Here is a 14,770-nt window from a genome sequence, read left to right as displayed (position 1 = left end):
AAAATACATGGTCTTTTTTCTGCAACATCAAGGTATATATTGACGCTTGCATAGGTTTGGTGATAATGCTCCCCTTTAAACAAAATGTTGAACATACTAGACAACTTGTCTTTTAGTAGTAAGTAAACAAAGGCTGCTAATTAGTCTACTGACATATGCAGTAACATATTGTGTAATTTATCTACCTATTATTTTGTCAACATTATGAGGGACAAACTGTAAAAATTGATTATTAATCTACTTGTTAATTTACTGTCAATATCTGCTTATTTTCTGTTTTAACATGTTCTATCTACACTTCTGTTAAAATTTAATAATCACTTGTGCGCCAGTAAAAAAACATAACTGTCTTGAATTTGAAAAAAAAAAATTTAAACATTTTATTTTTCACTAAAGGAGGGTTCGGTGAAAGCGCATATGAAACTGGTGGGGTTCGGTATCTCAAACAAGGTTAAGAACCACTGCTTTAACTGGAAGCGAAAATGCTCGAAACTGCAAATTAAAGCGTAACAGAACGGCAAAAGACAGCTCGTACCTCAAAGTACTAGTGCGTAGCGGTACAACTAATCTGCTGATATCAGACCGATATCATTATCGAATTGGAATACCATACACACAAAGACACCATGAAGGATACTAGAGATGCGCAAACAGGCAATTATAACATCCGCATCCGCATCACCAGAGTAGTCATCCACCCGCCGTCCACCCGAACCAACATTTTATCAGGACCGTACCCGCCCGCTGAAATACATCAGTGGTTGTCCGCCTTTACCACTCAGACAGCTATTTAAACCTGTTTCACAGAGTAATGATGACAATTTGAGCCGCTAACGTTCCCGCGACTATCCAATAGCGTTCATCCTGATTACAACAATATGGGCGTGCTGTGAAGCCATTGCCTTAGACACCTTCAACAACATGTACGAACCGATTGTTGGTCCAGCAACATGTGTGCAGCTTCCGCAATTACACGTTCAAGATTGAAAGGCATACTGGGTGATACAGAGTACAATGAAAGTTGTGATATAAACAACTTTAACACTTACTAATATGCGCCACGCTATGAAGCCACACCCAACAAGATTGACAAACACATTTCGGGAGAACATCCTCACAGTAACACAACATAAACGCAACACAACAAATACCCATAATCCTTTGTATCCGCGACACAACCTGAATATATTTGACACCCCCGTGCCCCCAACCCCGCCCATCTTACCGACGCACGGGGGGAGGGGGGCTCTAAAATATATTCAGGATTTGTCACGGATACAAAGGATTATGGGTATTTGTTGTTTTGCGTTTATGTTGTGTTACTGTGAGGATGTTCTCCCAAAATGTGTTTGTTGTTTTTAATTGGTGTGGCTTCACAGCGTGGCGCATATTACTAAGAGTGTTAAAATTGTTTATATCACAACCATTAGTGTACTCTGTGTCACCCAGTATGCCTTGCAGTCGTGTGCGTGTTGCCGCGGAAGCCACACACAACATGATGCTGGACTGACAAGCAGATTTTGTAGTAGGCGACAAAGCTAATGGCTTCATAGCACGCCCTAATACTTATTATCTGGGTGACTACCGGCAGTCATTCAGGAGAATAGTAGCGTCTCTTATTGTCTTCTTCGCTTTATGACACGGGTCTTAAATGGCACTTTGAATGGCAAAGGATACCGATCACAGAACCATGCATATCAAATATTTCCGGATGGTTCAACCCCCACCCGCCCGAATCTAATTAAAATCAATTTTTTCGTCATGTCAACCGCCCGACCTGCGGTTTATCCGCGGACTCCTCGGATGAGACTGCAAACCGCGCATCTCTAAAGGATACGCACTCCGTTGACTCCAGAGATCTTGAAGTCGTCAATCAGTTGGACAATAGTCTCTCTGTGGGATCAGAAGGATCACTGTCCCTCACCTGGCCACAAAAAGAAAGGGTGTAGAATGAAGTGTGGGACTAGTTGCTTAACAAATACGGTGTAGGGTGTGACGCTCACACATCTGAGCAGTTTGATCTCATCCAGCGCCGTCTCCGTGTAATGGGGTGCGCTCTTCACTACCTTCAAAGCCACAAAACGCTTCTTCCTAAAACACACATGGGGAGGGACAGGTGGTCAGAAGGCCAGGGGCGGAGTCAGACCAGGGCATGTGGACGGAGTGTGTGGGGTCATACTGTAGGTCCCAGCACAGCCAGACGGTGGAGAAATGTCCCCAGCCGAGCTTGCGGACCACGTGGTACCGCCCGTTGAATAGGTCCCCGATCTTGACCGGGTAGTAACCGCCTGGAAGACAACAACTGACAGTCACGCAAAGAGGACACAAATAACACTTTTTTTTCCACTGAGGGCCGCACACTGAAAAAAAATAAGCATGAGGGGGCCATTATGTACATTTTTCATGATCTAAACCAGTGGTTCTCAACCTTTTTTCAGTGATGTACCCTTGTGAACATCTTTTTTTAATTCACGTACCCCCTAATCAGAGCAAAGCATTTTTGGTTGAAAAAAAGACAAAGAAGTAAAACACAGCACTATGTCATCAGTTTCCGATTTATTAAATTGTACAACAGTGCAAAGTATTGCTCATTTGTAGTGGTCTTTCTTGAACTATTTGGAAAAAAAGATATAAAAATAACTAAAAACTTGTTGAAAAATAAACAAGTTATTCAATTATAAATAAAGATTTCTACACATAGAAGTAATCATCAACTTAAAGTGCCGTCTTTGGGGATTGTAAAAGAGATCCATTTGGATTCATGAACTTAATTCTAAACATTTCTTCACAAAAAACTAAATCTTTAACATCAATATTTATGGAACATGTCCACAAAAAATCCAGCTGTCAACACTGTATATTGTATTGTTGTATTTCTTTTCACAGTATATGAACTTACATTCATATTTTGTTGAAGTATTATTCAATAAATATATTTATAAAGGATTTTTGAATTGTTGCTCTTTTTAGAATATCTTTAAAAAAATCTCACGTACACTTTGGCATACCTTCAAGTACTCCCAGGGGTACGCGCACCCCCATTTGAGAACCACTGATCTAAACCAATACAATATACAGATTTTTTTTTTTACTTATAGGGCTCCCCTCATGGTTGGTCTTGGGGACCCGGAAGGGTCTCAATCACAAAAATGTTAAAGGGGAACTGCACTTTTTAAATAATTTTTGCCTATCAATTACGATCCTTCTATAGGACAAAAACACACGTTTTTCTTTTTTTTATGCATTTAAAAGTTGCCTTACAATGTAGTTCATAGGAGTCGCTGTATTCTGCATATACAGCCTTTACATACATGATGTAAGTATATATGTAATGTAGCAACATTTATAATAACATGTAATATATACATGATGTAAGTATTAATGTCATGTAGTAACATTCATAATAACATGTAACGTATACATGTAAGTATATATGTAATGTAGCAACATTTATAATATGTATTATATACATGACGTAAGTATATATGTCTTCTAGTAACATTCATAATAACATGTAATATATACATGATATAAGTATATATGTAATGTAGTGACATTTATAATAACATGTAATATATACATGATGTAAGTATATATGTAATGTAGTGACATTTATAATATGTAATATATACATGTAAGTATATATGTAATGTAGAAACATATAAATCATGTAATATAGGTACATGATGTAAGTATATCTTTTGATTTGAATCGAGAATCGATTCTGAATCGAATTGTTTTCCCCAAAAATCTAATTGAATATTCACAGCCCTATAAAATATGCATAATTTTCCCCCCAAGTATTTTCAAAGTAGAATATTGGAAGTAAAGTAATTGGAGCTTTAAATAGGGCAATTATTCATAACACCATTGATTTTAATGTATTATTACTTTAAAGTTGAAAAAGACAAAACACAAACATTCTTAGGGATCCAAAATTGCCCCACTCATAAAATTGTTAAAAATAAATTATACATTATTTTTTAATACTTTCAACACTTAGGTTTCTGGATCAACTTCAGATGCATCCGTTTATTATTAGTTTTTTTATATATTTTTTTTTTTACGTTTTTGCGTGTCTCATGCACTCTTTGTAAAAAAAACTTAATGGCAAACACACAAAATATACAATATTAACAGGGTTTCTGCAGGTATCAGCAAATGTAAAAAAATCATTTTTAATTCCACTTAATCCAAATTTGATGCATGTCTTTGTGCAGTTATTAAGTATGGTCCAAAGCATACAACTTTCTGTATAAAAACATGCATTTGACTATGATCATTTTAAATAGTCGAACAGCTGACATTAACTGTTACTCTCGAGTGAATTAGAAATGGTTCACAAGACTGTTTAATCGGAGAATGTATTTGTATACATTTTTTAGGAAATGGTAGCAGCTGATGCCAGTTATGGTGGCGACAGCAAAATGAGCTTTTGTTAGTTACGCCAAAATGTTTTGGCACCGCCTGCCTTTAATCGGCGACTTGTGATCAGCATGTGTGACTTCACCGCGTTACATGTTTTTAATGCCTCTGGACATTGGATTGAATGCTTTTTAAAGCTATTTAAGGCTTTATTTTTTGCAAAAATCCATTTAATGATTTTTAATGACCCGCAGAAACCCTGATTTAAGTTTATCAGATTCCACATTGCAACTTTTTCACATGACATTTAACCTATTTGCTCTTTTTTCCCACTTTTTTATGTTTTGTTTTTTTGAATAATATTTACAAAATGTTCCGCGGGCTGTTAAAAAATGAGGTGTTGGCCCCCGGGCTGCACTTTAGACACCCCTGCTTGAGTGGTAAAACCCTTTCCAGGACCAGACTCAACTCACCTTTGCAGTAGTCTGACGGGTCCTCCTGCTCCTCATCGTCAGAGCCCAGAAGCTGGGCAGGGGGCGGGGTCACGGGGGGCGGTGGGGGCGTGGCCGTGCAGCAGGCAGGCGTCAGTGACATCACGGAATTTGGAACAACGTGAGGCGCCTCGGTGTCAAAGGACGTGAGGAAGGAGGCAGAGGAGGAGCACAGGGGGGACGAGGTCACGGAGGGGTGGGCTGGGCTTAAATGAGTGGGGGCGTGGGCGCTGATGTTTGGTGTGGTTGATTTCGAAAGATTGTGATTGGAATTCTCAAACGTTAAAGGAGTCAATGTGCTGAAATCGTACGTTTTATTGTTTAGCGCGGAGTGTGTAGGGCTGTGGGCGGGGCTCTGAGATTTGACAGGATGCGATTGGTTAAAAAGTAGGACAGGAGGTGATTTGTTGTGGGCGGGGCTTTCCGATGTGGTCGGGAGTGACCGGCTATGGGCGTACCCTTCTGTTTTGGTAGGAGCATATTTGGTGTGGGTGGGGCTCTGAGATAAGACCAGAGGTGATTGGCTGGGGGCGTACCCCTCCGCTGTGATGAGAGGCGACTTTGTCCGAGATTTGGCAATAGGCGCTTGCCCATCGTTGGGGTTCAGAGATTGACTGTGGGCGGAGCCCTCTGATGTCGTGGGAGGTGATTGGCTAAGAGCATGGCATTGAGTTACAACGGGAGGCGACTGGCTGTGGGCGGAGCTCTGAGATGCAACAGGAAGTGATGGGCTGAGAGGGTCCCCCTCTGTTTTTGTCGGAGGTGACTCGGTGTGGGTGGGGCCCCGAGACGAGCTAGGAAGATATTTGGCACGGGCGGGGCTCTCGGATAAGACAGCAGGGCTGTGGGCGTGGCTCTGAGACGAGGCTGAAGGTGATTGGCTGGTGTGTGGCACTGTCGGGGGGATGACAAGAGGGGGAAGCATGGCACTGTGGGGGACATTCTCGGGACACTGGAGGGTGGCTAGAGGCTTATGTTGTATATCTGGAGTGGGGGTGTTGATCAGGGGAGAAGATTCCTGGGGGTCCCCGCGGGGGACACGTGCATCCACTGCGACGGTGGCATCGTGACATGCACTTCCTGGGGGCGGGGCTGTCTTGCAAGCATTTTGTGGGGGTAAGGGCGGGACTGGGGGGTGGTCCTGCGTCTGGGGCGCGCTTCTGTCATCAGGGTTCAGGTTCTGAAGGTCACTGAGGTCGTTCGCGCTAGAAGGGGGGAAGAGGAGACACATTTAGCTTCATTCAACTGCCGTATCTTCCGGACTAAAAGGCGCACTTTAAATCCTTTCATTTTCTCAAAACTCGACAGTATGCCCTATAACCCGGTGCGCCTAATGTACAGAATAATTTTGGTTGTGCTGACCGACTTTGAAGCCATTTTATTTGGTACATGGTATAATGATAAGTGTGACCAGTAGATGGCAGTAACACATAAGAGGTAAATGTAGACTGCAATATGATAGCAGTCACACATAAGAGATATATGTATGCGGCTTTATGACGCAAGTAAACAACACCAACATTTTATATAATCCATTGAAAATATAGAACATTACACACGGCGCTAAAAAATCTGGCAAAATTATTTAGAATGACTTCGGTAAGCTATGAAGCCGCACTTGTACTGTGATTCAACATACAGGTATTATTATGGTGTGTGTATAAGGTAAGACATTATCTGGCATTTTGTTTCGCAATATTATGCAAAAGCAACTTTCCTTACCTTCTGGTACCTGCTGATCTGTATTTGAGATCTGCATAAGTCCTGAAAATTTGTGCGTGTCTGCCTTTGTAGTCTGTACCGACGACGTAGTCGATAAGCTTCTTTTTTTTTCTCTATCTTCTTGTTATAGGATATTCATTCACTGCTGTTGCCATTTCTAATAAAAAGTAGCGTAAAGTTCTTACTTATATCTGTCAGTAAACTCGCCATGAAAACGCTAAAACATACTGGTGTAGTGAGTTTACATTATTCACCCAAGGAACTTTATAGTTATCAGAAAGTTCTGGTTGGACGGTTTTTCACGGGACACATTCCCAGCGTTGTTGTTGCACTAGTGAGTCACGGATTAGATGCTTCTCCGTTATTGATTGAAGTAAAGTCTGAATGTCATTAAAACAGTTAGCGCCATCTTTTGAAACTTCTTCCACTCCCATCCTTGCACGCTACACGGCTACAACAAAGATGACGGGGAGAAGATGCTGCCGAAGGTGAGCCACGTAAATATGACTGCCCACAAAAGCGACTGTCAGAAAGCAGCTTGAAGATGGTCTGTAAAACATTAATCCATGCAACATTTTGACCAAAGAATTACCATTACATGTTATGTATACCACATGGAAGTCTTTCACGTTTAGAAAAAAATAATAATACGACTCCTTTAACGCGCCTTATAATTTGGTGCGCCTTTTGTATGAAAATAGACCTGACTAGACCCACTCATTGGCAGTGTGCCTTATAATCCGGTGCGTCCAAAGGTCTGAAAAATACAGCGATATAAAGTAAGGCTGGGCGATATATCGATTATACTCGATATATTTCGTGTTTGTCTCTGTGCGATATAGAAAATAATTTTATCGTGATATTCGAGTATACGTTCTCATGCAGTTGCTTTTAGCTAGGGGCATTAAACTACAGGCTCTTCTCACTCTTTCTTGTCTCTCCTTCTCACAGACACATAAAACAAGCGCACCTTCTTACATAAGTCACATACTGTCGCGCCTGCAACGTCACACGCTCTCGCCGAGCAGAGAGGTAGCAGCGCGGGTAACGCTAGCTGTGATGCTAGCGGAGTGGTGCGGGTGGTAATACGAGAGAAAGAAGGTGCAAATTTGGTAACAAATGAAGTAATAATTCATTCCCAAGAAAAACAGCACAGGGTTTATCGTCTGGCGGTGGTTTGGCTTCAAGCGGGAAGATGTCGAAGAAGTATGCGGCAAAAGCGTTGCTACAAAAAGTAGCACCTACTGCTAATTTGTAGCATGACTTGAAAAGTGACTTGAAAAGTCACCCGCTAGAGAATGACGAGAGCTTGAAACTCTGCATGTCAACATCTCCGGCCAGTGCCACACCCACAAAATTTCCAACACAACACCGTATGAAAAAAATAGTCAACAACAGAAGGAGATAGCGTCTGCACTAACCTACCACATAGCGAAGGACATACACTATTTGATTTCCTATTATGCAGCTCATTTTTTATTTGACAGTTATTGAAATATCTTGTGTGACATCATGCACAAAAGTGCACTTTATTTGTTTTAAACTATTGTAGTGGCGTTCTGTACAACAAGTGCACTTTAATTTAGTGTTGTTTTGATAAGTCATTTTAGTGACATCATGCACAAAAGTGCACTCATAGCTTGTTTTAAAATGCCTCAGACAATCTTGAACTTTCTGTTTTGGAAATGAAATGAATGTTTAATAACTGTTTAATAAATACAGCTTTGGTAAATTGACTTAATTGTGATTTCCCTCTTTGCATGAAAGTTTAAAATGAGCATATATTAATGCAGATTGAAGAAGAATGTTTTAATGTAGACACATAGAATCATCATACTGCTGTGATTATATGCATCAAGTGTTCATTCAAAGCTAAGGAAAAATATCGAGATATATATTGTGTATCGTGACATGGCCTTAAAAAAAAAAATCGAGATATTAATAAAAGGCCATATCGCCCAGCCCTACAATAAAACCAATCGATTCAATTAATCCGTGCGGTGGTCCCGATGTCTTGAGCAGGTCTTCCTTCTGCAGTGTAAACATAACTGACCTGGCAGCAGTAATTATGGCCATTTATGCACATTTGCCAATGGCGCCATCTTAACGTAAAATGTCTGATGGCGATAGGATGACACAAAAACTGAGCTGACACACACAGAAACACACACGCACGCAGGGCTGCGATGACTCAGTGACATTGTTGAAGCCTGCTGGAGATGCATGGAAATAGACTCTGTGTGTGCGTGTGTTGTGGTATCATAATTCAGCGTGTGCTGCTATTAATGGCAATGACTAGTCGTGGTCGGCTGGACAAGCTAGAGACTGCTGTGAAGCAGAACTATTAGCCGAGCTTAGCCCGGTCAACACAGGAGTGCCGTGGTGACGTGTGTAGGAGACTTTTAAAAGCAGAGAAAACAATCAGGCTTTGGGATACAAGGTCCGCCACCAGCAGCGGATCCCGCTTTTTGACGTCCTAAATTTAGTGTCCACGCGTGTCGGCCTTACCCGGTCTTGTCAGTGTGGACTTTGCGGTGCTTTTTGCCTCGCCGCCTGTGCTTCTTGGCGCTGGTGGCGGGGCTTTCGCTTCCAGTCCCCACTGCAGCTGTAAGCAGAGATTCACCAAGTGTAAACATGTGCGCTCCTCCATAAGCTCAAAGAATTCATGCTTATTAGTGATTCCCAGGGCCCCAAAAACAGTCTGCGGGCTATCGAGCGTTTTCTATTTGGGCTCCAGTACTGTGTAATGCCCTCCCGGTAAAAGTTAGAGATGCTACCTCAGTAGAAGCATTGAAGTCCCATTTTAAAAATAATTTGTACACTCTCGCCCTTAAATAGACCCCCCCTTTTAGAACAGTTGATCTGCCGTCTCTTTTCTACTCTGACGCGCTCTCCTGAGTGGAGATGTTAATAAGTGACCAGAGATGAAGTGCTAGCTGTTCAAAGTCGGGACCTGGGGTTAGGGTTGTCAATATTTGCCCAAAAATGCGTGTCGCCAAGGCATGGGAAAATGCCGATCCAGATTCAGTTTAAAAAAAAAAAATCCGGTCCTTGTTTTCCAATGCACCGATTTAAATAGTACATTCCACTCTTCTGCTGCTCCCTTCCGCATTTTCCAGCACACCTTCAACACATCCACAGGTCTGTGTTCTAACCGTTGAGACGGCCGTGTGAATTAAAAGTTATGGTAAAATGTCAGATGTGTGGGATTATTTTACCCTACAAAACGAAAAAGATGAAGAGGTGGAGTGCAAAACATGCCACAATAAAGTCAAGCGTGGTGGTAAAGTTGTAAGACATTTTAATGACTCTTGAGAGTGAGAGGCTTTTTAGCACAGCCTCACTCATCATTGATGAACACAGGAACAGGCTGACACCTGAGCATCTTGAAGTGCTCGTCTTTGTTAGAAAGAATCTCCCCATTATGCTTGGACTTCAATTGTTTGCCCCCCCTGACTGGGGCAAACAATTGAAAGGAGTGTGTGGATATATATATATATTTTTTTAAGTTTAAACTTGTTCTAGAGCAAGTATTGATGTTGAGTTATAGACATTTTATCCCACTCAGGTTGTTTGTGTGTTTTGCTTTTTTTTTTAAACAATGTCTACAGCATTATTTGCACTTTATATTGTTCACTTTTTTACTGTTTAATGATGCCATTTCTGTTTGTTATGTATATTTTTTTCTATTTTGTGTTTATCCTTGAATACCAACCATTGTGTATTATTCAAACTCAACTAATTCAGCTGGCTAGTTGTTATCAAGAGTACTAAAACCCTTTTCAACATGAATCTGACAACTAAGTAGGCTAAATAACTTTAAACTTTAATACATGCTCAGATAGGCCAGTATCGGATCGGAAGTGCAAAAACCAGAATCGAGACGTCCCTACCTAGGGTGGACCACTCATCTGTGCATCAGTCTACAGATCTCTCCATTTTATGCTGCAGCTGTTACATATACTGTAATATTGTACATGGTAATTGTTTTATATTTTATATATGATATAAACATATCAGTATATATCTAATACTGTACATATATTATGTAAATATTACACGTTATATTTTATATTGCTACTACGGTACATTTTTTGTCTATTTTATACCTGCATTGTCCTTTCCATCCTTACACTTTCCATCCTTTGTAACTGAGCTACTGTGTGGAACAATTTCCCTTGTGGATCATTAACGTTTGTCTAAGTCTAAGTTGGTGATGGCTCTGTACTGCCGACTTGTCTCCATTGAAGATGATCCTTTGCCGGCCCCACTATGCACTGGACCCTCACACTATTATGTTAGATCCACTATGGACTGGACCCGCACACTATTATGTTAGATCCACTATGGACTGGACTCTACATTATTATGTTAGATCCACTATGGACTGGACTCTCACATTATTATGTTAGATCCACTATGGACTGGACTCTCACACTATTATGTTAGATCCACTATGGACTGGACTATCACACTATTATGTTAGATCCACTATGGACTGGACTCTCACACTATTATGTTAGACCCACTATAGACTGGACTCTCACACTATTATGTTAAATCCACTATGGACTGGACTCTCACACTAGTATGTTAAATCCACTATGGACTGGACTCCCACACTACTATGTTAGATCCACTATAGACTGGACTCTCCCTATTATGTTAGATCCACTATGGACTGGACTCTCACACTATTATGTTAGATCCACTATGGACTGGACTCTCAAACTATTATGTTAGATCCACTATGGACTGGACTCTCAAACTATTATGTTAGATCCACTATGGACTGGACTCTCAAACTATTATGTTAGATCCACTAAGGACTGGACTCTCACACTATTATGTTAGATCCACTATAGACTGGACTCTAACACTATTATGTTAGATCCACTATGGACTGGACTCACACTATTATGTTAGATCCACTATGAACTGGACTGTCACTATTATGTTAGATACACTATGGACTGGACTCACACTATTATGTTAGATCCACTATGGACTGGACTCACACTATTATGTTAGATCCACTATGGACTGGACTCTCACACTATTATATTAGATCCACTATGGACTAGACTCCCACTCTTATGTTAGAACCAATATGGACTGGACTCCCACACTATTATGTTAGATCCACTATGGACTGGACTCACACTATTATGTTAGATCCACCATGGACTGGACTCACACTATTATGTTAGATCCACCATGGACTGGACTCTCACACTATTATGCTAGATCCACTATGAACTGGACTCTCACACTATTATGTTAGATCCACTATGGACTGGACTCTCACACTATTATGTTAGATCCACTATGGACTGGACTCTCACTCTATTATGTTAGATCCACTATGAACTGGACTCTCACACTTTTATGTTAGATCCACTATGAACTGGACTGTCACTATTATGTTAGATCCACTATGGACTGGACTCTCACACTATTATGTTAGATCTACTATGGACTGGACTCTCACACTATTAACTAGATCCACTCCACGTCCATTGCACTGGTCTCCCATGAGGGGGTCCTCACATCTGCAGTCCCCTCCAAGGTTTCTCATTGTCATCCCATTGGGTTAAGTTTTTCCTTGGCCATGATGTGGGATCTGTCAATGTGGCTTTTGTAGCCCTTTGAGACACCCGTGATTTAGGGCTATATAAATAAACATTGATTATTTGATGGTTTCTGCTGGCCCAGTTCGAACCCCGGCCGAGTTATACCAAAGACTAAAAAAATGGGACCCATTACCTCCCTGCTTGACACTCAGCATCAAGGGCTGGAATTGGGGGGTTGAATCGGCAAAAACGATTCCCGGGCTCGGCCACCGCTGCTGCTCACTGTTCCCCTCACCTCCCAGGGGGTGGTCAAGGGTGATGGGTCAAATGCAGAGGGTAATTTTGCCACACCTAGTGTGTGTGTGTGTGTGTGACAGTCACTGGTACTTTAAAGGCCTACTGAAACCCACTACTACCCACCACGCAGTCTGATAGTTTATATATCAATGATGAAATATCAACATTGCAACACATGCCAATACGGCCTTTTTAGTTTACTAAATTGCAATTTTAAATTTCCCGCCAAGTGTCCTGTTGAAAACGTTGCGGTTTGATGACGCGTGCGTTCGACGTCTCGGATTGTAGTGGACATTTTTTTCCAGCCCGAACTAAGTAGTCTGCTTTAATCGCATAATTACACAGTATATTGGACATCTGTGTTGCTGAATCTTTTGCAATTTGTTCAATTAATAATGGAGACGTCAAAGAAGAAAGATGTAGGTGGGAAGCGGTGTATTGCGGCTGCCTTTAGCCACACAAACACAGCCGGTGTTTCCTTGTATAAAATTCCCGAAGGTGAAGCTTTACTATGGAACAGAGCGGTCAAGCGAACATGGATCCCGACCACATGTCAACCGGCAGGTTTCGGTGAGAAAATTGTGGTAATAAGTCGGCTCTTACCGTAGTTATGAGCGGAGGTTGCATCCTCCTGCAGCTGCTGCAGACTATTACCTCCTCCCACCGGAGACACTGGCGGTCACCACACCCAAGGCCACACCTCTTTGACTTTCAGGTACCATATAATCTCACTAAAACACTAGAAACACAATAAGCATATAAGGGATTTTCCAGAAGTATCCTAGTAAATGTGTCTAATAACATCTGAATCGCTACCACTGCCCTGGTCTTTTTTTTTTTTCTTTCTATCTTCTAGTCCTTCACTCTCACTATCCTCATCCACGAATCTTTCATCCTCGCACAAATTAATGGGAATATTGTCGCTTTCCCGGTCCGAATAGCTCTAGCTGCTGGTGGCTATGATTGTAAACAAAGTGAGGATGTGAGGAGCTGTCACGGCAAATTTCTTCCCACCTACAAAAACCTAACCCCTCATTTACTTCCGGGGTCATGTTTCCTTTTATGTAACACTTCGGCTTTGACTGCCCGTCGCTGGAAGGATACTTCGCTGCTGGAATCTGAAGAAATCGATTAACACGATAAAAAAATTCTCTATTCCTTCTCATTTGCAAATATTGCTCTTTGTAATTTGTTACTTAAGTATACAACCATTTTCATTGTAAAAACGTATTCATATTTTGTTTTGTGTTTTACCTCTCATAGCTTGCTAACTAGCTAGATACTTTGGTTGTCGCTACCTCGCAAATGTTTTTACCAATTGACTAATAGATTCGTTGACTGGATTGTGTTAGCTTATAGAGGAAACGTGACCCCGGAAGTAAATGGGGGGGAAGGTCACAACCCGTGACGTCACGCGCACATCGTCTGCTACTTTCAGTACAGGCAAGGCTTTCTCATTAGCGACCAAAAGTTGCGATAAAGTCGATGTTTTCTACTAAATCCTTTCAGCAAAAATATGGCAATATCGCGAAATGATCAAGAATGACACATAGAATGGACCTGCTATCCCCGTTTAAATAAGAACATCTCATTTCAGTAGGCCTTTAACTTATATATAGTGATGTTATGAGCCCGGTAACATAAGAACTACATTACCCAACATGCCACAGCTGTAGCTAGCTCGGACGGTGGCTAACACCGGCAAACTTATACGGTCTTTTACCGCCTCGAAGACGGACCGACGGCGGTACACGACGCGGACCCGGTGAAAATACGTTACCTATCAACATTCTGGCTCCCAGAGCTCCAACGGAAGCGGGTCAGCGGGCACTGTCCCGGTGCTATGAGAGCTTAGCCGTGAGAGCCTCCGTTAGCTGGCGGGGCGAGGGGGGGCTCCGTCCGTGGTCCGGTACGGTGCGGTACGGTCGGCACCGGCGACCTCTCCGGTTATTCTTGGCGAGTTGTTCCCTGCTGTCTCGATGCGAGGAGAGGAGGAGAGAGAGAGAGAGAGAGACTTCCACCTAAAAACCTCCGACAGCTGCTGACACTTGACACCGTGCTGTGCGCATGTGCAGTGGACGACACCACTCGGATCTAGTCCTTGAACGCAACACACCCATTTATAAAGTCGTGGTCAAAAGTTTACATACACTTGTAAATAACATTATGTCATGACTTCTAGTCATTTCTACAACTCTTTTTTTTTTTTTTTGGTAATAGAGTGATTGGAGCACATACTTGTTGGTGACAAAAAAAAACAAAAACATTCATGAAGTTTGGTTTTATTATCAATTTATTTTGTGTACTGAAAATGTGAGCAAT

The 14,770-nt window shown here is 41.7% G+C and overlaps 1 protein-coding gene across 1 annotated transcript in view; it reads right to left on the bottom strand.

Annotated features, from left to right (window-relative positions):
- The window catches only part of srpk3 (SRSF protein kinase 3), a 28,182-nt gene extending 13,660 nt beyond the window's left edge, over nt 1-14,522 (bottom strand). The window contains 7 exon segments of the mRNA XM_061902775.1: nt 1,838-1,897; nt 1,900-1,924; nt 2,004-2,091; nt 2,180-2,288; nt 4,839-6,061; nt 9,087-9,183; nt 14,229-14,522. Of these exon segments, the coding sequence (XP_061758759.1) occupies nt 1,838-1,897; nt 1,900-1,924; nt 2,004-2,091; nt 2,180-2,288; nt 4,839-6,061; nt 9,087-9,183; nt 14,229-14,238 (1,612 nt within the window). The 5' untranslated portion in view covers nt 14,239-14,522.
- Between the last annotated feature and the right edge of the window lie 248 nt (nt 14,523-14,770).

The sequence above is a fragment of the Nerophis ophidion genome, linkage group LG06 (assembly GCF_033978795.1).
Source record: "Nerophis ophidion isolate RoL-2023_Sa linkage group LG06, RoL_Noph_v1.0, whole genome shotgun sequence".
NCBI lineage: Eukaryota > Metazoa > Chordata > Actinopteri > Syngnathiformes > Syngnathidae > Nerophis > Nerophis ophidion.
The sequence above is the reverse complement of the archived record's forward strand: the minus strand, read 5'-3'. Positions and strand labels throughout refer to the sequence as shown.